The sequence below is a fragment of the Macaca mulatta genome, chromosome 15 (assembly GCF_049350105.2).
Source record: "Macaca mulatta isolate MMU2019108-1 chromosome 15, T2T-MMU8v2.0, whole genome shotgun sequence".
Classification (NCBI taxonomy): Eukaryota; Metazoa; Chordata; class Mammalia; order Primates; family Cercopithecidae; genus Macaca; species Macaca mulatta.
The window spans coordinates 52,723,572-52,745,503 of record NC_133420.1 but is presented as its reverse complement, the minus strand read 5'-3'; the positions used below and the strand labels follow the sequence as shown (position 1 = coordinate 52,745,503).

The 21,932-nt window shown below is 43.1% G+C and overlaps 1 protein-coding gene across 2 annotated transcripts; it reads left to right on the top strand.

Moving 5' to 3' along the window:
• Positions 1 to 2,845: 2,845 nt before the first annotated feature.
• TAL2 (TAL bHLH transcription factor 2) lies at positions 2,846 to 13,770 on the top strand. 2 transcript variants are annotated; one of them, XM_015117088.3, is made up of 2 exons: positions 2,846 to 2,901; positions 9,611 to 13,770. In XM_015117088.3, the coding sequence occupies exon 2, from the start codon at positions 9,621 to 9,623 to the stop codon at positions 9,945 to 9,947; it is 327 nt and encodes a 108-aa protein (XP_014972574.1). In that variant the 5' UTR covers positions 2,846 to 2,901; positions 9,611 to 9,620; the 3' UTR covers positions 9,948 to 13,770. The 2 variants fall into 2 exon arrangements, with proteins under 2 accessions (XP_014972574.1, NP_001181375.1); NM_001194446.2 differs by lacking the exon at positions 2,846 to 2,901 and having other exon boundaries at positions 9,587 to 10,224.
• Positions 13,771 to 21,932: the final 8,162 nt, after the last annotated feature.

Genomic DNA, 21,932 nt, shown 5'->3' with positions numbered 1-21,932 from the left:
GGGGATGGAGTCTCCATTTGTACCCTTATCATGGCCCCCATAAATGTCAGAGCCACCCTTGCTTCAAGGCCTAGTTTAAATGCCATCTATCCCATGAGTAACCTCTGATCCCCCAGCTAGAATCTTCTACCTCTCCATCCCTAACTCTAATTTCACACTCTCGCATTCAGGACTGTCTGTCTTATATTAGTCATGTTGTCATGTCTTCTCCCTTCCAATAGCTGTTAGTGCCTTGAAAATAGATACAGAACTTTCCTCACCTTCATGCCCACCTCCCCATCCTACCCCACTCCCCGCCTACCACCATAACCTAGCAATTTATGCAACACCGTTTTAATTTATAATGAAACTGTATTGTTTCTTTTGGAGGTGGGTAAGATGGGTGGTGGTGTGACAACCCCAAAGTCTCAGTGACTTACAACAATAAAGATTTATTTCTCACTCATGTTATATGGTTGGTTGCGGGTTTGCTCCATGGTGTCCAGTCTGCACGAGCAACCCCAAACCAACTTTCTCATAGCTGAGCCCATCCAGCAATCCCAACGAGTCTTGCTCTATCCCCAGGCTGGAATGCAGTGGCACGATCTCGGCTCACTGCAACCCCTGCTTCCCAAGTTCAAGCGATTCTCCTGCCTCAGCCTCCTGAGTAGCTGGGATTACAGTCATGCGCCACCATGCCCGGCTAATTTTTCACTTTTTTCAGTAGAGATAAGGTTTCACCATGTTGACCAGGCTGGTCTCAAACTCCTGATCTCAAGTGATCTGTCCGCCTTGGCCTCCCAAAGTGCTGGGATTACAGGCGTGAGCCACAGCGCCGGGTCCAGCAATCCCTTGTAAAGCTTCTGCTCCATCAAGATCAACGTTAGGGCTGCTCACATTCTATTGGCTGATGCAAGTTGTATGGTCAAGCCTGGCAATGGGGCAGGGAAGTATAGTTCCTCCACTTACAGGGAGGTGCTGCCAATCACATGGCAGTGAGTGGGGCTATATTATTCTCTCCCAGGGAAGGGAGCCAATAGTTGTTAACAATAATACAGTGGACCACAATAAAATTTACAATATACCAACTGTGTGCTAGGCATACTGCTAAATGCTTTACCTACCTTTTTCTCGTTTAGTCCTCACAATTCTGTCATTGTCCCCATTTTACAGATAAGGACTAAGGCAAGCATAAATTCTATAATTTGCCTAGGATCACAAAAGTGAATAGACAAGGAATTTCCACCCGGGTAATGTAACTCCAGAGCCCTTTGCTCTTATCCACTAAGCTGGAATTCATTTGTGAATTTATTGTGCCAGGTCCTATACCAGATCTTTCAGAGAGAGTGGTACCTGGGAATTCATTACTTATTCATTCATTAATTAACATTTGATGAACACCTATTCACTGGGAGTAGATGGAGTGGGGAAAGGCAGAGAAGATTAAGTAAATATTACTAAGTGGGGATAAGTGTTAAGAAGAATAAAACAGAAGGATGAAGACTGTGTGTGTGTGTGTGTGTGTGTGTGTGTGTGTGTGTGTGTGAAGGAACAATTTTATTTATTTATTTATTTTAAAGAGATAAGGTCTCACTATGTTGGCCAGGCTGGAGTGTTGTGGCTACTCACAGGTGCGATCATAGTGCACTACAGCCTCAGACTCCTGGCCTCAAGTGATCCTCTTGCCTCAGCCTCTGGAGTAGGTGGGATTACAGGCTCACCACCATGCCAGACAGACGGTGCAATTTTAGATATTGTGGTCAGAGACTTCACTGAGAAGGTGCCATTTGAGTAAAGACCTAAAGAATGTCAGCTCCTTGAGGGCAAGGACTTTTATCTGTTTTGTTTGAAGTTGTGTCCCCAGGAATTAGAACAGGGCCTGGCTCATCGTAAGCTCTCGGTAATAATGTGTTGAACGAATGAAAGGAGGTTAGGGAGGGAATCGTGGATAACTTGGGGGAAGAGTGTTCAAGGCAGAGGAAACAGTGAAAAGTGAAAAGACTCTGAGGTGAGTTCCTGAAACAACAAAGAGAACAAAGTGGCTAGAGCTGAGTGAGCCCCAGGGAGAGAAGAGACAGCTCAGAGGGATAAAAGATATCCCTGGGCTCATTATAAAGGCTTCGGCATAAGTCAGTGAAATGGAGAGCCACTGCGGGATTTCGAGCAGAGAAGTGACCAGAATCTGACTTGTGTTTTCATAGCATCATTCTGGATGATGTTGGAGAATAGACAGAAGGAGGCAAGTCCAGAAGCAGGAAGACCAATTAGAAGTCCCCTCCCTCAATGAAATAATCAATATTAGTGCTGGGCACTGTGCAAACTGAAATGGATAAATTCGGGAACCTACCCAGTACAGTGACTGTTAAATTCTGCAGTGCATCTTAATCTCCTGAAATACTTAGGCTTTAAAAATGCAGATTTCAGACCCCACCCGCACCTCCGAAAAATCCTGGTTTCATGGGTTTGGGTTGTGGGGGTTGGGATCCTCCTTCCCCACCTGTGATTCTGAAGCAAGCGGTTCCTGAACTCCAGTTAGAGGCTCACTGGCGCTTAATAAGCATCTGATGAATTAACAACGGATACGGACTTTCCCAGGGTTGAATGTGTTGGAGAAGGAGGTTAGTAAGCGGCTCCCCCAGCCCAGGTGGGTAGCAGGACCCCCTTACCGCCCCCAAGCCTCACATAAGGCGGGGCTCTCCTTCCTCCCTTGCTCCCTTTCCAGGGCACAAGAGAGGGCTGGTCTCGGGAAGCCCGGGCGCGGGGAGTGGGGAGGAACCGGTGGGAGTCCCTGTCGGGAAAGGGCCCCCGGGCCCCGCGAGACAAAGGGCGGTGTCCTATAAAGGCGGCGGCGGCGCGGCGTCCAGGCGAGGGCGCACACGGCCGGCGAGGGCGACGGCGACGGCGCGGGCTCTTTGCGAGGAGGTGCGTGGACTCCGGGGGTACGTGGGCGCCACCAGGGCCGGGCTCGTGGGCCTGCGGGTCTCTCGCTGAGCCACACTCACCCGGGAGAGCAGGAGTGCGGCCGAGACTTGGTAGCAGCCACCGAGCCAATTCGATGGGAAGACCCGGGGACCTTCCGCGGGGCAGGGGCGGTGGCTCGGGTGCTAGGCCGACTCTCTAGCGTGTTGGCGGGGCCGCGTCGCTTTTATGCGTGATGCCGCGTACCCACTTATACCGCGCCCGACAGCGCGTCTCCCAGAGCCCTTCAAGGAGCTCGCGCATCCCTGAGCGACTCCCGGACACCTGGCAGATTCGAAACTTCAGCCACGAGATGCTTTCCTGGACTCCCTAAATACTTAGTCATTAGGCAAGGCAATGGTTTGCAAGGGGGAGCAAACGTTATAATAAGGAAAACGGAAAGGCCTGGAAGCGAAGCGGGCAAGGGAAGAAGGTTGGGCAGGTATTCGAGGTGCGTCCAGGCTGGACGGTGCAGGGATTGGGTGCATCTTAGAACAGGTGGCTTCCCCCAGCGTGAGGCTACTGTGAACGGCGCTGAAGAGCAGAATTCATACTGTGTGCTGCTGATTTAATATATCAACATGCAGAGTTGTGTGAGAAAAGTGACTTGCAAAATATATATGGTGATTTTAAAGGGTGTGTGTGTGTATGTGTGATACACACACCAAACTGGCTGCGGCTGGGGAGTGAGACCGAGTAGCTAAACAGGTAGGGAGCCTTTTATGCTTTACTTCAGGCACATGTGTATGCTTGATTTATTTTTTTCTTAAATGAGCTCGTATTACTTCTATACTAACTTCAAAAGGCAGAGCTGTGCCTCATATTGGAGGTTAAGCACTGTTCCCCAATCTAACTATATAAACCACCCTTCATGGCAAGTATTTTCACTTACTTTCAAGAGAAAGGTGAAAGAAGAGACAAATGCACCGGACCAAATTCCAGGAAGATAAATTTAAAGCTGAATGAAGAAAGAGCTGCATGTGTGTGAATGCCTGGGACAGGCCCCCCAGTGTTAGCTGTGAGCCTGTGCTGCACCCTTTCTGGTGAACCCGGGCTTCGTGTCCAGGAACCCCTGGCACAAAAAGTAGCAGCTCCTGTTAGGGGCATTGGTCACCTTGGGGGAGTGTGTCCTTCTTTTCTTTGCTAATGTGTTACCTTCAGTAGCGACAATATAAACAGAGGATTTATGCGTATCTATGTTCCTGGTGTTTCTACCTGACTTTCCTCCAACCCAGGCATTCTTAACCTGGGGTACCCAACCCCCATCCACCCAGGGATATACAGATAGAATTCAGGGGTGCTATGAATTTGGATGGAGAAAAATTACATCTTTACTTCCACTAACCTTTCATCTAAACATAGCATTTCCTTTATTTATGAATGTGGGTAATAAACTGTAGTAGTATTAGCTGTGGTGGTGAATTTGTCACCAATAGAAATCATAGATGCGTGCATTTCATGTCACAGATGTTGCAGATCTTTTGAAAACATCATTTACGTATCACTTTTTAGAGATTATCATAATAAGTCTAGTTATTTAATGTGTTAAATATGAAGCACATGTATTGCTATATTGTATTTTATTTTAATAACTACTAAATATAATTAGTTATTTTCTGTGTCTATGTATGTTTAATTTATGGACTTAAAATAATTATTCTGAGACGAGAACCAAAGCCTTTTTACTTTATGTATTTAAAAATCATTGTTCTGAAAATGAATCTGTCCCTAGGCTTCCCCAGACTCCTAGAAGGGTCCATGGTACAAAAAAGGTTATGAACCCTGACCCGGCAGGAGTCCTCAGTGGTGACGTAAATGCATCAATATCCAGGCCTGGGACACAGGCTATACCACTGATTCCCTGTGTGGCCTAAATGCTTCACCTCTGTTTTGGCATTTATCAAATGTTCTCCGATTCTGTGGCATCTAGTCTTTTTTTTTTTTTTTTTTTAGCTCTTACATTACTCTGAGATCACGATTAGCAGCAATCAGTCCTTGTGACTGGAAAAACACTAAATGCAGTTTTCCTTTGATTTAATAAGTACTTCAGTAATTTTCCAGTGACCTCTACTTTGAGCTTTTCCAGCTTGTTAAACCACTGATTTGTTTCCCCTTTGGAGAAGGAGACGAACACACTTGAGGATAAATCAACAAGGAATGATTAAGCACCTCCTAGGATGGAGACTACATTTTAGAAGCCAGTTTTCTCTGTTTTTTTGTTTGTTTGTTTGTTTGTTTTTCTGTCTGTTTCTAGTACAATAGGATAGAGCCCTCTTAGAAAAGAACAACACAGTTAGTTTATCCTGCCTAATCTTTTTTCCTCCCAGCTTGAAAAAGACCCCCCATGGGACTATGGTTGACTTAGTGAATGAGCTAAACCCTCTTTTGATAAGAGAAGCATGAATGTAACGTTGCTGCCACAATCCTGGCCAGCGTCAGTGTGAACAAAACTAGATAGTTTTCTACCTTAAAATCCCCTTGATTCAGGTTCAAACTTTTATATTTTAGGTATACTTGGGTATAGTTCTGACAACACTCAGGTTTTCATTGTAGAACCAAAGGTCAGATTATTCAGAAATGACTTAGGTTAGATAAAAGGCAATGGGCCCAGACATGGTGGCTCACGCCTGTAATCCCAACACTTTGGGAGGCCAACGCAGGTGGATCACCTGAGGTTAGGAGTTTGAGACCAGCCTGGCCAACGTGGTGAAAACTCATCTCTACTAAAAATACAAAAAGTAGCTGGGTGTAGTGGCGGGCACCTGCAATCCCAGCTACTTGGTAGGCTGAGGCAGGAGAATCACTTGAACCCGTGAGACGAGGTTGCAGTGAGCCGAGACTGCGCCACGGGAGGTAGAGGTTGCAGGGAGCAACAAGATTGGCCACTACACTCCAGCCTGGGCGACAGGAGCAAAACTCTGTCCAAAAAAAAAAAAAAAAAGGGAAATGGGCGGGGCATTGTAGCATTTCTGAGTAGAATGAGGTCCTGGGGATCACCTGGCCCACCCCTTTCAGTTTTGGAAGGCTACTTGCCCTGTCTGGGAGCCCGCTAGAATGCCTGGCTAGCTACTGCTTCTCTGCTCCTGCAGTCGCAGTGCTTCCCTCACACGTTAATACAATCAGCCAGCTCCTCAGCATTCAGCAGCAAGCACAATACCTGGCTCGCAGTGTCGGCAAATGTTGGTCCCAAAGCTTGGAGTGCATAGTATTGTAATTGGTCCTTGGGTCCAACTAGGAATGTCTCCAGGGAGAGAGGATGTGGGTGCAAGCGGACAGTGGGGTGAGCTGGAAGCCATGCGGTGACCTTGTGCTGCTGTGCTTCCAGTTCACCATGAATTCTCAGCACAGCACTGTACTCTCCAACCTAGACACAAGCAGGAAAGGCAACAAGAAAGGAACTGGGATGGGGAAATGTCCAGGGGGCAGAGAGGTGATTGAAAAATGCAGTTGGTGCAGTGGTTCACCCATAATCCCAGCAATTTGGGAGGCTGAGGCAGGAGGATTGCTTGAGCCCAGGAGTTCCAGGCCAGCCTGGGCAACATAGTGAGACCCTCTCTCTACCAAAAATAGTTTTTTAAAAAAAGAACAAAAAGAAAGAAAAATGCTTTTCTTTGCAACAATGATGCTTTCCATGTGTATAGGGAGGAAATTGCTACATTTATTTAGCATCTATGTGCCAGACACTTTATAATGCATTTCGTGTAATCCTCACAAAAGTCCTGCTGATGGCTGTATCTCCCTCCGTTTTCCAGAGAAGAAAACCGAGGCTTCGAGAAGTTAAATGATAACTAGGACATCGAGAGCAGAGATTCAAAGCTGGATGTTTCTGCTCTAAAGCCCATAAGCATTTAAAACATTTCTTCTGTTATGAAGCAAATAATACATGAATAATTTATTATAAAAATATAAAACAGCCGGGCACAGTGGCTCACGCCAGTGAGCATCTCCAGGCCCCCCGGATGTTTCCCCATTCCAGTTCCTTTCTTGTTGCCTTTCCTGCTTGTGTCTGGGTTAGAGAGTCCAGTGCCGTGCTGAGAATAATCCCGGCACTCTGGGAGACCGAGGCGGGCGGATCATGAGGTCAGGAGATCGAAACTGTCCTGGCCAGGATGGTGAAACCCCTTTTCTACTAAAATTACAAAAAATTAGCTGGACCTAGTGGCGTGCGCCTGTAGTTCCAGCTACTAGGGAGGCTGAGGCAGGAAAATTGCTTGAACCTGGGAGGCAGAAGTTGTGCCTCCCAAGAAGTGAGCCGAGATTGCACCACTGCATTCCAACCTGGCGACAGAGTGAAACTCCATCTCAAAAAAAAAAAAAAAAAAAAAAAATATATATATATATATATATATATATATATAAAACAATACAAAAAAAGAATAAAACACCACAAGTCTCTCTTTTTTCTCTTCTCCCAATCTACTGTCCTTCTCCCAAGGAACCACTGTTGACAGTTTGGCCTGAATCCTTCCAGGTTTTTGGTCTACACACACACACACACACACACACACACACACACACTCCGCCATATATTCCTGTAAAGTGAATCAAAAGAGCACATAAACAAAGCTCAGGCCTTCTCTAATGCATGACAACGTCTTCATTAGGAAGAAAATGATGAATTACAACATTTACTTTTCTCTGTTTTATTTGTAGAGATAATAATTGCAATCATTAATTTTTTTTTTTTTTTTGAGACAGTCTCGCTCTGTTGCCCAGGCTGGAGTGCAATGGTGCGATCTCGACTCATTGCAACCTCCACCTCCTGGGTTCAAGTGATTCTTCTGTCTCAGTCTCCTAATTGGCCCTGACTACAGGCATGCGCCACCACGCCCTGCTAATTTTTTGTATTTTTAGTAGAGATGGAATTTCACCGTGTTGGCCAGGCTGGTCTTGAACTCCTGACCTCAGGTGATCTGGCCCCCTTGGCCTGCCAATGCTCTGGGATTTCTGGTGTGAGCTACTGAGCCCCGCCAATCATTAAATATTTATTGAGCCTTTACTATGCACCAGACACTGAGCTAAGGTACTTTATGTGTATCATTTTATGTGTCCTCCCAATGATGCAGTACTCCTGAACTGCTCTTTACTTATGAGGCATTTGAAACACAGAGAGGTTAAGTAGATTGCTCAAGGTCACACAGCTAGGGGGAGTAGAACCAACAGCCAAACCAGGGTTCTGGCCTTGGAGCGAGCCTGTGCTCTTGACCACCATGCACATGGTTCCACCGATGGCTGAGTTATGTGAAGACTCCTGTAGAGTCAGGGCTTGGTGGTAGGAGAAGATCTGGCCTGCTCTTTAAAGAAATAGGTAAGTAGAGAGTGGGGAGGAAATTCAAGGAACAGAAAATGACACTGTGCAAAAGGGTAGAGTTGGGAATATTCATGAGTCTTTGGAGGAACCAGAAAGGGCCCAGTGCCCAGGGGAGCTGAGCGTGGAGCAGGCAGCAGACCAATAGCAGTAAGCCAAGAGCATCAGACTGCCTGGGGCTGCACCTTGGCTTGTTTGCCAGTGCCTCCCAAGTGTTCCTATTAGCACATGTTAATCCAAGCCACCTGAAAAAAGGGGCCCGTGCCTCTAGGAGTGAAAAATGGCTGCATTATGCTTGACAGTATATGATGATAAACCACTCTCCTAGACTCGGAAAGGTCATCCAATGCAGCCCCGAAGAGGCCCAAGTATCTTCTACAGAATACATGCCAAATAACCACTCCCACCTGCCCCTTGTCCTTTCATTTTTGTGAGACTAAACACCCCCACTTCTGTTCTTCATACAACAGGGTTTCAAGACCCTTCATCACTCTGTTCCTGCTCCTCTAAATATAGTCCAGTCTGGATATTTTAGTTCTTACAGAGAGGGGCTGAATCCTCCCAATGTGGTCCGCCAGCTAATAAGAGAGCTGTATTGTCTTCTCTATTCCAAATTATGAAACCTAGAATCATTTTCTTTTTTTACTTCATTCTGAGAACACACTGTTGGTTCATACTCAACTCTCTGTTGGTGGCCCGGCGTGGTGACTCACGCTTGCAATCCCAGCACTTTGGGAGGCTGAGGCAGGTGGATCACCTGAGATCAGGAGTTTAAGACCAGCCTGGCCAACATGGTGAAACCCCGTCTCTACTAAAAATATAAAAACTAGCCAGGCATGGTGGCAGGTGCCTATAGTCCCAGCTACTCTGGAGGCTAAGGCAGGAGAATCGCTCAAACCCGGGAGCTGGAGGTTGCAGTGAGCTGAGATCGTGCCATGGCACTCCAGCCTGGGTGACAGAGTGAGATTCCATCTCAAAAAAACAACAACAAAAAAAGAAAACAAACTTTCTATTGGCCAAACATATATTGTATTCACACATAAACTCAATCGATATTGTACCTGATTCTGAACAATCAGGAAGAGTTGGTTATGAAGGAAGAAATAGGAGTATTGGGACAAAGCAATCTTTCCACTGGAGGCTTCAAAACAGCCAGGGAGAAAAAGCTGAAGGGTGTTGTTCTCACCTTCCCCTGTCATCTACTATATTTTTTTCTCTTGTCAAAAAACCTGAAAATGAGGAAATGAATCACCTAAGCTCTGAGTCAAGAAAATCTAACATCTCAGGTTCTTGGCAGGACATGTGATAACAATCAGGCCTCTTATAAGATACTGGCCCTGAGGGCCCTTTCTCTTTCCATCTCAGGAACTCAGACATGACCAGGAAGATCTTCACAAATACCAGGGAGCGGTGGAGGCAGCAGAATGTCAACAGCGCCTTTGCCAAGCTGAGGAAGCTCATCCCCACTCACCCTCCAGACAAAAAGCTGAGCAAAAATGAAACGCTTCGCCTAGCAATGAGGTATATCAACTTCTTGGTCAAGGTCTTGGGGGAGCAAAGCCTGCAACAGACGGGAGTGCCTGCTCAGGGGAACATTCTGGGGCGCTTCCCTCAAGGACCCCACCTGCCAGGTCTGGAGGACAGGACTCCGCTTGAGAACTACCAGGTTCCTTCACCTGGCCCAAGCCACCACATTCCTTAGTGTGACTCTTGGCTGTCATCTCCCAGGGCAGCACTTGCTCAGAAGTCACTGCCTGTGGACAGACTTTTGCATGTTCCAGAGCTGACCTGATGATAACTTGTGAAGCATGAATTTTAGCTTCCTGGGAGGTGGCTCAGGCACAGCTGCAGGGACCTGAAAGGAGCCATGAGGAATGTCACTTGTGGGCTCTCACCCCCCAAGATGTCAGGTAGAGCCGCCTACCTCTGCCTATTTTAAATCCAGGTTCTGAATAAGACTTTTGGAGAAAAAATTCTAAGTTAAAAAAAAAAAAAAGGTCGAAAATCACTGTTTACTCAACGTCTTCAGTTATAAGAAAGAAGTTTTCTCATAATGGATCTCAGATGAATAAGTAGAATATGCTTCCTTCAGAACATATTTTAAAGTTTGTTTTGAAAAATGAGATTTGATCAAGGGTGAACAACATAAATTTAAGATTGATGGGCTGGGCACAGTGGCTCACGCCTGTAATTCCAGCACTTTGGGAGGCTGAGATGGGCAGATCACCTGAGGTCAGGAGTTCGAGACCAGCCTGGCCAACATGGTGAAACCCCGTTTCTACTAAAAATACAAAAATGAGCCAGGTGTGGTAGTGCTCACCTGTAATCCCAGCTACTTAGGAGGCTGAGGCACGAGAATCGCTTGAACCCAGGAGGGGGAGGTTGCAGTGAACCAAGATTATACCACTGCACTCCAGCCTGGGTAACAGAGTGAGGCTCAGTCTCAAAAAAAAAAAAAAAAAAAAAAAAAAAGTTCTCTCATAATGGATCTCAGATGAATGAGAGTAGCAGCATATACTTCCCTCAGAACAGATTGAAAGATGGTTTTGAAAAATGAGATGTATTTGATCAAAGGTGAACAAAACAAATCTTACGATTGATGAATAGAAAGATAACCCCTGCAGAAACCAACCTGGGAGACTTGCGGGAAAAATCTGTGGCGAAAAGACACCTCCGCCCCCAGCCCCGACTAAGGTGTGGGGATTACAGGAATGCGGCAGAGGTATGTGGAATGGTTCTGTGTCCTTTCAACTCTGTGAAAGTGTGAGGTGCTACTTGTGCTGAGCCATTTGTACATATGTGATTTCTAAAGTCAAATAGTGGATTATATCTGTGAGAGGAAAGGACTGGATAATTTATGTGTTAGAGCTCATAGTTTTCTTATGAAAAACAGTTAGCTGAAACAAGTTAGCTAAAGCCTTCGTTTCACATGTTAGGCATTAAAACGTTTCACTCAGCCTGAACTCCTGCTAATTTAAAACCTGTAAAATTCAATTATGATTATGAAAATCCAAACATTACCATTTAACAACTCATTTAACAGAGAGCTTAGTTTAAACAAAACATTTAGAGAAAACAATAGAAATGTAATACCAGACTCTAATGAACTAATGAATTTGTAATTTGTCTTCTTTGCTATGGAGCATTAGCCGTCTCCAAAAAAAAAAAAGTTTTCTCATAATGGATCTCAGATGAATAAGTAGCATATGCTTCCCTCAGCACAGATTTTAAAGTTGGTTTTGAAAAATGAGATGTATTTGATAAAGGGTGATCAAGCTTAGTCTTAGGCTGGGAGGACTGGTACCCAACAAGTCAGTGAAATAGCACGGATCTGGCAGAATCCATCACCATATGCCACCCTGATGATACTTGGAGTCAAAGATAAATCCCATAGTTGAACCTGGAATACAAATAATGTCATTTGATTATCTCTGGGACATTTTCTTTCCCCAGAGTTCTTGACAGTACATTGGTTTTAAAACCTTCTGAACCATAGGTAGGAAACTGATGGATTTGAGATTAGGGATTTCCAGTGTATACACAATGGAGGAATTTAAATTTCCTGCCACTCAGAAGGTGTTTTACTTGTGAAAGGTTGAAATGAGCCTCCTTGGTGTGGTGATTGGAAGAAAGCTGGATGAAACTCTTACAATCTCATTCCCCTGAAATAGAAAGGTCATTATGTCATTAAACTCTATACAGCAATCGTACTTGTAACACAATGCATTTATCTGAACCAGTAAGATTTCCTTCTAGGCCCTTTATTTAAACTGCATTTTGTCAACTTCCCAGCATAGTCCAGGAAAACACATAATCAAAGAGATCAAAATGGTTTCCCTGAATGTGCATTTTTGTTCCTCACTAGCTTATGTGGACACAAGCTTACCCCCAAATTACCAGGTGATAGTACATTTCAAAGTTTTGATGACAGTTGTCAATTAACATCACTTACTCTCTCATCTGAAATTAAATCAAAATAACACTTTTTACGGTATTTTTATATCAGCTTTGTTTTAACATGTTGCCAAGGAAAGCGTAGAGTATCTCTTTGCCTAGATATAGGATTTTGCCTCTCTACCCAGGATGAGTCCACTTTTCTGCTGCTGGGGCCATGATCTGTGTCAAAGGGGGCCATGATCTTCTTTGACAAAGAGGGCCTTTCCACTGAAATGTAACAGAGTGCTCCTGAAAAGTCATGAGGAGATCAAGTTCTCATTAACCTATGTGAGAGGGATATCATTTAAAGAAATCTTGCAAATAATCCTATAATAAATAGATGAACCTTTAAATCATTAATTTATGTAATTCACCTCCTAAATGATTTCTTTTGCCTGCTTGCATTTTTGTACACCAAGTCGTGTTTGGTTAAAGCGACTGTTAAACCAGGTGTGTTGGCATGTGCCTGTAGTCCCAACTAGGTGGGAGGCTGAGATGGGAGGACTGCTTGATATTAGGAGTTTGAGGCCAGCCTGAGCAACATGTCTCAAAGAAAAGAAGGAAAGAGAAAAAAAGAAGGTGTCTGTCAAAAGGAAAATATAGTCAATTGTGGACCAAAACCTTGAGACTGGAAGCTAACTCAAAAATCATTTTAGATTCTTCTCTGGTGTCCTATACTTAAGGCTTGGTGATGCAGTAGCAAGAATTTATTATTCAAAAACATTATGGTTCACTAGATGGTACATCCGTTTATAAATCATTTGAGCCCAACAGAATAGTTTCAACAGATTATATAACTATGCTACTCTGTAACTTAAACAAAAGTGGGGGCGGGCGCCACGGCTCACACCTGTAATCCCAGCACTTTGGGAGGCCGAGGTGGGAGGATCACTTGAGGCCAGGAGTTCGAGACCAGCCCAGACAACATGTTGAAACCCCATCTCTAAAAAAAATTAGCTGGGTGTAGTGGCGAGTGCCTGTAATCCCAGCTACTCGGGAGGCTGAGGAGGAAGAATCGTTTGAACCTGAGAGGCGGCGGTTGCAGTGAGCCGAGATCGCACCACTGCACTCCAGCAGAGAACAGACTCCGTCTCAAAAAAAAAAGTGTTTAGTCTGCTATGGACACCACTAGAAACTTCTAGAAACCGGGTATAAACAGGTCCATTGATTCATATAGATCATTTGATGGGCTAATGCCAGTCCCTCATTTTACGGAGGAGAAAATGATTCTAGAGGGATTTGAAGTGACTTCCAGAGGTCACATGCACAGTTAGTGGAAACCCAGGACCCAGATCCAGGTCTGCAGACACTGTGTTTAGCCTTTCTAGAGCCCTGTTCAGCCACCAAGTATTTTAGGATTGAAAATGAAAAAGCACCTTATCATTATGCTAGTCTCTTTTCAATAGCATTCAGTAATCTTCTTCATATTATGTCTTTTTACTGAAATTCAATTATTGTACTATGTAAAATGTGATTAGATATATCAACCAAAGATTTTATTTGTTGATGTTTTGTGAATTTTTAACCATTGATTATAATTTGTTATTTAACTGTTAATTTATTGCAAATAAATTATTTAAGAAAAGAAATTGTTCTTTTCATTTAAAGAAAAATTTCATAAATTTACTAAGCACATTCAGCCCTTCTCTCATCTTCACAGCCACTATCCTGGCTTTGACACGTCCCCGCCACCTCCCACCAGCTCCCCCATGGTCTTTAGTATAGAAAAAAGCCCAGCATCACCTGAAATCAGTCTTCTTCCTCTTCATGCCACTTTTCTCACAGCTCCATAATGGTCCTTCTCAAATCACAGCTGTATTCATATCACTTCTCTGCTACAAAACCTTCAGTATCTTATCGACCAGATTGAGACAAATGCCCTCCCCTAGCAAACCAGGCCCTCTGCAGCCTGGCCCCAGTGTGTCCTTCCCTTCACCCTTCACAGTGCCTGTACGTATTCTACATGCCAATGAAACTGCTTTACTTAAAGATCCCTGAACATGCCCACTCTTTGCTACTCGTGACTTTACTCCTGTGATGCCAAATGCTTGAATTAACGCCCCCATTCTCACTTGTTCTACTCACCCCTCCACCTGTGCCAAATTCCACATGGCTGATCTTTTTTCTTCTGGTTGGAGTGCAGTGGCACCATCACTGCAGCCTCAAACTCCTGGGCTCAAGGGATCCTCCTGCCTCAGCCTCCTGAGTAGCTGGGACTACAGGTGCATGTCACCACACCTGGCTAATTTTTTTTTATTTTTTTATTTTTTGTAGAAACGGTTTCACTGTCTTGCTCAGGCTGGTCTCAACCTCTTGGGCTCAAGCAATCCTCCTGCCTTGGCCTCCCAAAGTGAGGGGACTACAGGCATGAGCCACTGCACCAGCCCATGGCTGATCTTAAACACTCTCTCTTACATGAAGTCCTCCTACATTTCTACTACTTAATCTAATCTCTCCTTCCTTAGAATCCCCTTATGTGTTTTATGATCCTTACTTCTCCTACCTTAGATATCTGTGTGTATCATTTCCCCTAAAAAGCTAAAATCTACTTGAGTTCAGGAAGAGTTTCTAATATTTAATCCCTACAGCAGCACTGCAAATGATCCCCACTTTCAAAATGTGAAAACTTATGTCAAGACTGGCTCTGTTAAGAGTACTCTTTTAGCTTTCTCTAAAAGATGACTTTGAAATGAAACTTGAACAGGCTGAATTCTTCTGAGAAACCCAAAGTCTAATACTCTTCTTAAAAGTTAGTTTCTCATAATTCCTATTCAAGGATACCCCTGGCAGCACCTGCCTTCTGAGGTTTCATCACCTAAGAATGGCTTGAGATGACCAAAATAAGTATAAATTATGCACGACTGGCTTTGTCCCTAAAAAGGCAAAAGATGAAAGAGCCTGGGAGAATGGACAGCTTAACTGCTGACCCACAGGCCAAAGGTTAGCCAAAAGTCACATCCTTAAATAAAAAGGTCAAAGATAAGGAGGAAATCTAAAAGTCCAATGGCAATGCAAAGTGAAGGGTTTAAAGGGCAGGTGTTAGGAAGGGAATGCCAAGGAATGAATGCAGTTAAGGGATTACAGAAAGCAGGGACAAAGTCTCCTGAATGACACTTGCACTTCTGCGCCCATTAGAGTTTACTGTAAACAGAGAAACGCTCCATTTTATTTTCTCTTTATTGCTAATGACTTATCACAAAGAGATTCTGAAGAGCACTAGATTTATAGATAAACCTTATGTTTGTAATCTACCAGCTAGCATTTATTCTAAGAATTTAATTTCCAGAGCCAACAATTCCCTGATAGTCCAATGAAGCAAGCTATTGAATTGTCTTTATTAGTAAGCTTTTAAAAAAGAATGTAGTCAATATGCTCCTACACTTGAACCTAAGTCATTATCCTTCTAGGAACCTATCAAAAAATAATTGGGCCGGGCGCGGTGGCTCATGCCTGTAATCCCAGCACTTTGGGAGGCTGAGGTGGGTGGATCAGAAGGTAAAGAGATCGAGACCATCCTGGCCAACATGGTGAAACCCTGTCTCTACTGAAAATTATGTACATAAGTATCTATTTCACAATTATTTACAACACTTATAAAATTACAATATTAAGAGGTAAAATCAAGATTGGCTGAGTGCTTCGTTTTTTATTTTATTTTTACTTATTATTTGTTCTTGGAAACAGGGTCTCACTATGTTGCCCAGGCTGGTCTTGAACTCCTGGCCTCAAGTGATCCTCCCGCCTTGGCCTCCCAAAGTGTTGGGATTATAGGCATGAGCCACCACACCCGGCTGGCTGAGTACTTTCTACATGCCAGCACTCTGCCAAGAGCTTCCTGTGTGTCAGCTCATCTAATCTTTGTGACAATATTATATTGTTAATATAATATGAGCTATGTTATATTAATCACATGAATATATAAATATCACTGTTCCCATTTTGCAGATAAAGAAACTGAAGTGTAGAATGTTATCTAACTTGCCTGCATTTCCACTGCAGAGCCCGAATTTGACCCTCAGGTTTTTTTGCTCAAAATCACTGCATTCTGTAAAGCCAGGGTTGCTTTTTACAGTTAGCGTTCTGTTTTAACGCCAGAATTCTTAATTCTTTTTCATCCTAAACACCTTAATGGAACCTTGTGGACTAGGTATATTACCCAATAATGATATTGGGTAAACAAACACAACCCCTGAAAAAAAAAAAAAAAAAAAGCTTCCTATTTGGAAACACCAGGCTGGAGTTGACACTACGATGAGACACCATGAAAAGACCGTCATACTGCGCCAGGCTTGAATGTGATACCTGCAGGTACAACTTGTTAGTTCCATGGTCTGGACATGGTGACTTGCCAACTTGACATGGTTTTGTTGTTTTCCAGTCACTGCCTTTAACAATGCTCTGCCTAGTCTTCCCTTCCCATCCAGTCATGACGTGTTGGGCTAGTCTGGGCCAATCTGAAAGTCCATCTCATCTCCTTCCTACCTCCAACTCCACCCTGGCTCAAGCCTGACCTATGTCTCAAGTGTGTGCGCAGGGTGGGTGCACACTCCCAGGGTGGGAGATCCACTCCTCCACATCTTCTGCTGTCCCCCTTTCGCTTTTAGCTCCTCTGGAGTTGGGGAGGAAGGAGGGTTTAAGGAAACGGACAGTGTTTTGTTCACTAGATATGGAATTGCATTCTTGCTCTCTGCATATATTTTTAAGACTTTTTGCATCAGTTCTTTTTAACTAGTGATATATAAGTACCTGGTTTTAAAAGACTGAAGAACGGCATAGAACAGCCTCTTGGATTCAACAAGACTCTACGTTGTGCATAGTCTCATAGCCATTGAGATCCTCTTTCCACTTTGGAGGAAGTGGAATGTTGTGGTGAAATACCTTGCATCTGCGCCAGTAGCCAGATCACTGAAGCATATTTTTTGAACCTTTCACTAAATAAATCAAGATTTGATTTTACCTTATGGTGTGTATATATGTGTGTATACACATATGTTTGTGTGTGTGCACCTGTTCTCTTTCCGCTGACTATAGTACACCGGAGATGGTACAATTGTGTCCCTCACACCTCCTACTGGCAATACACAGAGTATGGATTTTGAAAGAGATGTTGACAGTAAGACAATGGTGACTGAAAAATGCCTGGAAGGGCTGGATAGTCTGTTACACGAGATTGTCTGGTCTGTGAGAAAAAGTGGGGGATGTCATATCAGTGAAAGCTACCGGCATTCCCCTTACTCCTTTCAGTTTGGACTAGTGAATGACTAGAGAAGGTGCAAGATGAGGCTCAGGTGGCCTCAGACCCAGGGTCTTGGGTTCTCTTTAACATTCTAGCCAGAGAGGTGGAGAGCATAGAAGATCTACATCATGAGCCACATCCCGCAGGGAGGAGGAGCCTGGAGCAAGGGCTGTAACCTACGTGTTCTGGGGATGTTCCCAATCTCATCACCTGGTATGGTAATATTACAGACGGAATATTACCCTAGAGACACCCCCTCCTCAGCTCCTGCTAGACTGAGGATCAGTAACTTTCCCTGCAAAAACTGGCTCCATGCTCAGTTTTTCAGCAGTATGTGGGAGGAGAGCCAACATGCTCTAATTATCCCTGGATGAGTAGATTTGAAAAGGAAGAAAAGAGAGGGCAACCGAGGACAAAACAATCAAGTAAACAAATGAACAAACAACGTGTTTGCCAAACTGCGGCAGGAAGCCTCTAAAAATCAGTTTTTACCTTGGAACCCTAATCTGGGCAAATACATTGTGAAATACTCAGGTGTAAAAATTTGTTTTCAGAATACAGTCACATTTATACTTAAAGTTGGGTCTTTTAAAAATTATTATTATACTTCAAGTTCTGGGATACATGTGCAGAATGTGCAGGTTTGTTACACAGGTACACATGTGCCATAGTGATTCGCTGCACCCATGAACCCGTCATCTACATTAGGTATGAAATGGGGTCTTTTTAAGCAAAATTTTAAAAACACCAAACTTTCAAGGTGTAAACATAATTTTTCCCCTAAGTACTCCTGTTTAAAAAAATAAGTGTGACCTGGTCAGGTTTAAGTCAATGAGCTAACTGTGTAAAAATTTAAAAATCTGTACATCTTATCATGTGTGGGTTATAATTATATTAAATTAAAATGGCCTCAATTCAATTGCAATCTTTTATAAGTTGATGGTGTTTTAAGATCTATAATTTAAATATTTTAGAAGTAATGTTTAAGATACAATTAAGATGAGAGAGAAAAATGATAATATGCCCCAAAAATGGTTATTGAAAGTTATTTTCTAAAGCTATTTTTAAAGGAAAAAAAAAAGTAAGACTGGGATTAATAACAGGAGTATTCTTTCTTTTGGAAAATATTTTTGAGTAGATAATTTACTTATATGGTATAAGGATCCAAATTATACTAAAAGACAAGTATTGAAAAGTCTTGTTTCTACCTTGTATCTATCAACCCTATCTCCCATCCCTTTTCAGAGTTTAATTATCTTTCAGTAGTTCCTTATGCAAATACAGATGGTTCCCAATTTACAGTGGTTTGAATTAGGATTTTTCAACTTTAAGATGATGAGAAAGTGAAATGCATTCAGTAGAAACAGTACTTTGAGGACCCGTACAACGTTTGTTTTTCACTTTCAGTACAGTATTCAGTAAATTACATAGTAAAGTAAATTACATGAACTTTCAGTACAGTATTCAATAAATAGTCAACACTTTATTTTAAAATAGGCTTTGTGTTAGATGATTTTTGCCCAACACTATTGTTAAGTATCCTGAGTATGTCTTAGGCAAGCTAGGCTAAGTTATGATGTTTGGTAGGTTAAGTGCATTAAATGCATTTTCAACTTAGAATATTTTCAGTTTACAGTGGGTTTATTAAGATGTAATCCTAAATTGAGGAGCATCTGTATAACTCTATATTCTCATGTCCTCCTCTTTTTCACACCATCTTGCTTTTTCTTTTTTTTTCTTTTTTTTCTTTTTTTTTTTTTAAGACAGAGTCTTACTCTGTTGACCAGGCTGGAGTGCAGTGGTGTGATCTTGGCTCACTGCAACCTCTGCCTCCGGGGCTTAAATGATTCTCCTACCTCAGCCTCCCAAGTAGCTGGGATTATAGGTGCGCACCACCATATCCGGCTAATTTTTGTATTTTTAGTAGAGATGGGGTTTCGCCATGTTGGCCCGGCTGGCCTTGAACTCCTGGACTCAAGTGATCCACCTGCTTTGGCCTCCCAAAGTACTGAGCTACCATGCCTGGCCTGCTTTTCTCTGGTAACACTATAACCTAAAGATCTTCCCAAATCATAGGGGACTTTCTCATTCTTTTTAATATCTGCATGTATTACATCATGTCCATTGTGTTGTTTCCAGTCTTTTGCTGATACTAATGCTGCTGCAATGAATAACCTGTAACATGTGATTTCCCAAGTGCGTAGGTACACCTGTAGAATGAATGCAACCTTAGCAGCAATGTATGGGTGCCCTTGTTTCTGCACAAATTCACCTTCAGGTTATGTTGACAATTGCTGGGATACTTGCCAATCTGATAGGTGAAAATGTTATCTCAATGTGGTTTTAGTTTGCCTTTTTCTTATTATGAATGAGGCTGACATCGTATGTGATAAAAGAAAAACTTCAGCCAAATTAAATTTAAAGGAGCTTAATTGAGCAATGAACAATTTGCAAACCAGGCAGCCTTCCGAGCCAGAGTAGGCTCTGAGGCTCCAGCACAGCTATGTGGTGAAATATTGATGGACAGAAACAGGAAAGTGACATATAGAAAAGGGAAGTGAAGTACAGAAATAGCTGCGTTGGTTACAGGTGGGCGTTTGCCTTATTTGAACATGGTTTGAACAGTTGGCCACATTTGATTGGCCAAAACTCGGTGATTGGCACAAGTGTAGGCTATGATGGGTTTACTTATTATAGTTCATAATGTACAGAGAGACTTTTAGGCTGAACTTAAAATATGTAAGGAGGCAGCAATATGCTAAACTTGATTTAACATGTTTGTGAGTTGTTTGTATTTCTGTTTCTGTGGACTCTCTTAAATGTCCTTTGCCCTTTGTTCCTACTGGGCTGTTGGTCTTTTTTTCTTCCCCAATTTCTAAAAGCTCTTTATCTATGAAGGAGATCAACTCCTTTTCTGTGCTGTGGGCTACGAATATTTTCCCCCAATATTTCGTTTGTCCTATGACTTTGCTTATGGTATGTGCCATATATTCAAATTGTATTTTAATATAGTACAATTAATCAATTTGATGGTTGTGGATTTTGAGTTGTAGTTAGAAAGTCTTCCTTTACTCTGAGGTTTTTGTCTTCCTGGATTCAGTTTAAAATCTTGCTGTGAGGTCCTATCTTTGAGGCTTCTGATGCAAGAAATGGGGGGTCAGGAGACACTGAATATTCCCTCTCTTTTAATAAAGACTTCTTATGAACTTAAAATTACATTTTTAAAGTAAATTCCAATTGAAAAAAATATTGCTCCCTCACCACATTCTAAATTTGGCTCTAAAAAAAGGAGTTTCAAAAACGTGCTCCCTGGAACTCTGACACAAGGAAGAGAGAGGACCCTGGGTCCACTAGGTGTTGATAGATGAGTACCCTGTACACTGACCTTTAGCAGGCTGAGCTAAGAGGACACATACCCTTGGGCTGGAACAAAAAAAAAATCCCAAAGAGGAAGGAAACGACAAAAAAAATAAAGTTTCAGTTGACAACAACTGCTTGACAAGTGTGGCCCCGGAGTGAGATTGCTGGGTAAATAAAGGTGAGGAGGAAGTCTCCTGCTACCCACTGCTAGTCCCCAGGGTAACTGGAACCCAGCGAAGGTGTGGCCATGGGAGGGGGAGGGGCTGTCTGATGGCAGCTGTGGTTGTAGATATGGGGAGGGGGATAAATACCGTGACCTCTTTCTCTCCTCCCACCTGCTGTTCTGCCACTGCCTTACATTGGCCACAACCAACCAGGGCAGGGAGGCCACAGTGATGGAGGCTGAGGTGCGTATAGGTAAACCTCCTGGGGCACAGAGCAGGCAGAGCATCTTCACTACCCTCTCCCCCAAATAGAACCAGATAATATATTTTTTTCTTTTTTGCTGAAGGTCATTCTACCTGATGGGTAATAAATTTTAATGAAAGACCTTCTGATAGCTATGGAGATGGATATGATATATAATATTAATATATTTTCTTACATTGTTTGGAGAAATCTTACTTGGTCATGGTATAATTTTATTTTCATATACAGTCAAATTATGTTCCTCATCTAAATCTTAACCATTTTAATAAAATATTTCTGAAAAAGTCAAACATTTCCACAATGAACCTTTACTAAAATCTATATGGGAAAGCACAAAAACAATTTATATCTGCAGAGTGCCTTGTCTGACTAAGGATAGCTTGTCCACTTGCTTTTATGCCACTGCCATTCCACCACTCTGTCTCTGTAAGAGGATGCATGAAACACCATGTGTCCACCTGCAGCCTGACAGAGATACGGGCTGTCAGAGTCAATGAGCTTCCTAGGCCTTCCCCTGACCTGCTTCTTACCCTTTCCTCTGGATATGAGGCCTCCAGATCCCCATCTCACACTGAAGGTGTTCCGAATGCTCACCTCGGCTTCTAGCAGATAGGAAACCAACACGGTGAAACCCCATCTCTACTAAAAATACAAAAATTAGCTGGGCATGATGGTGCACGCCTACAGTCCCAGCTGCTCAGGAGACTGAGGCAGGAGAATCGCTTG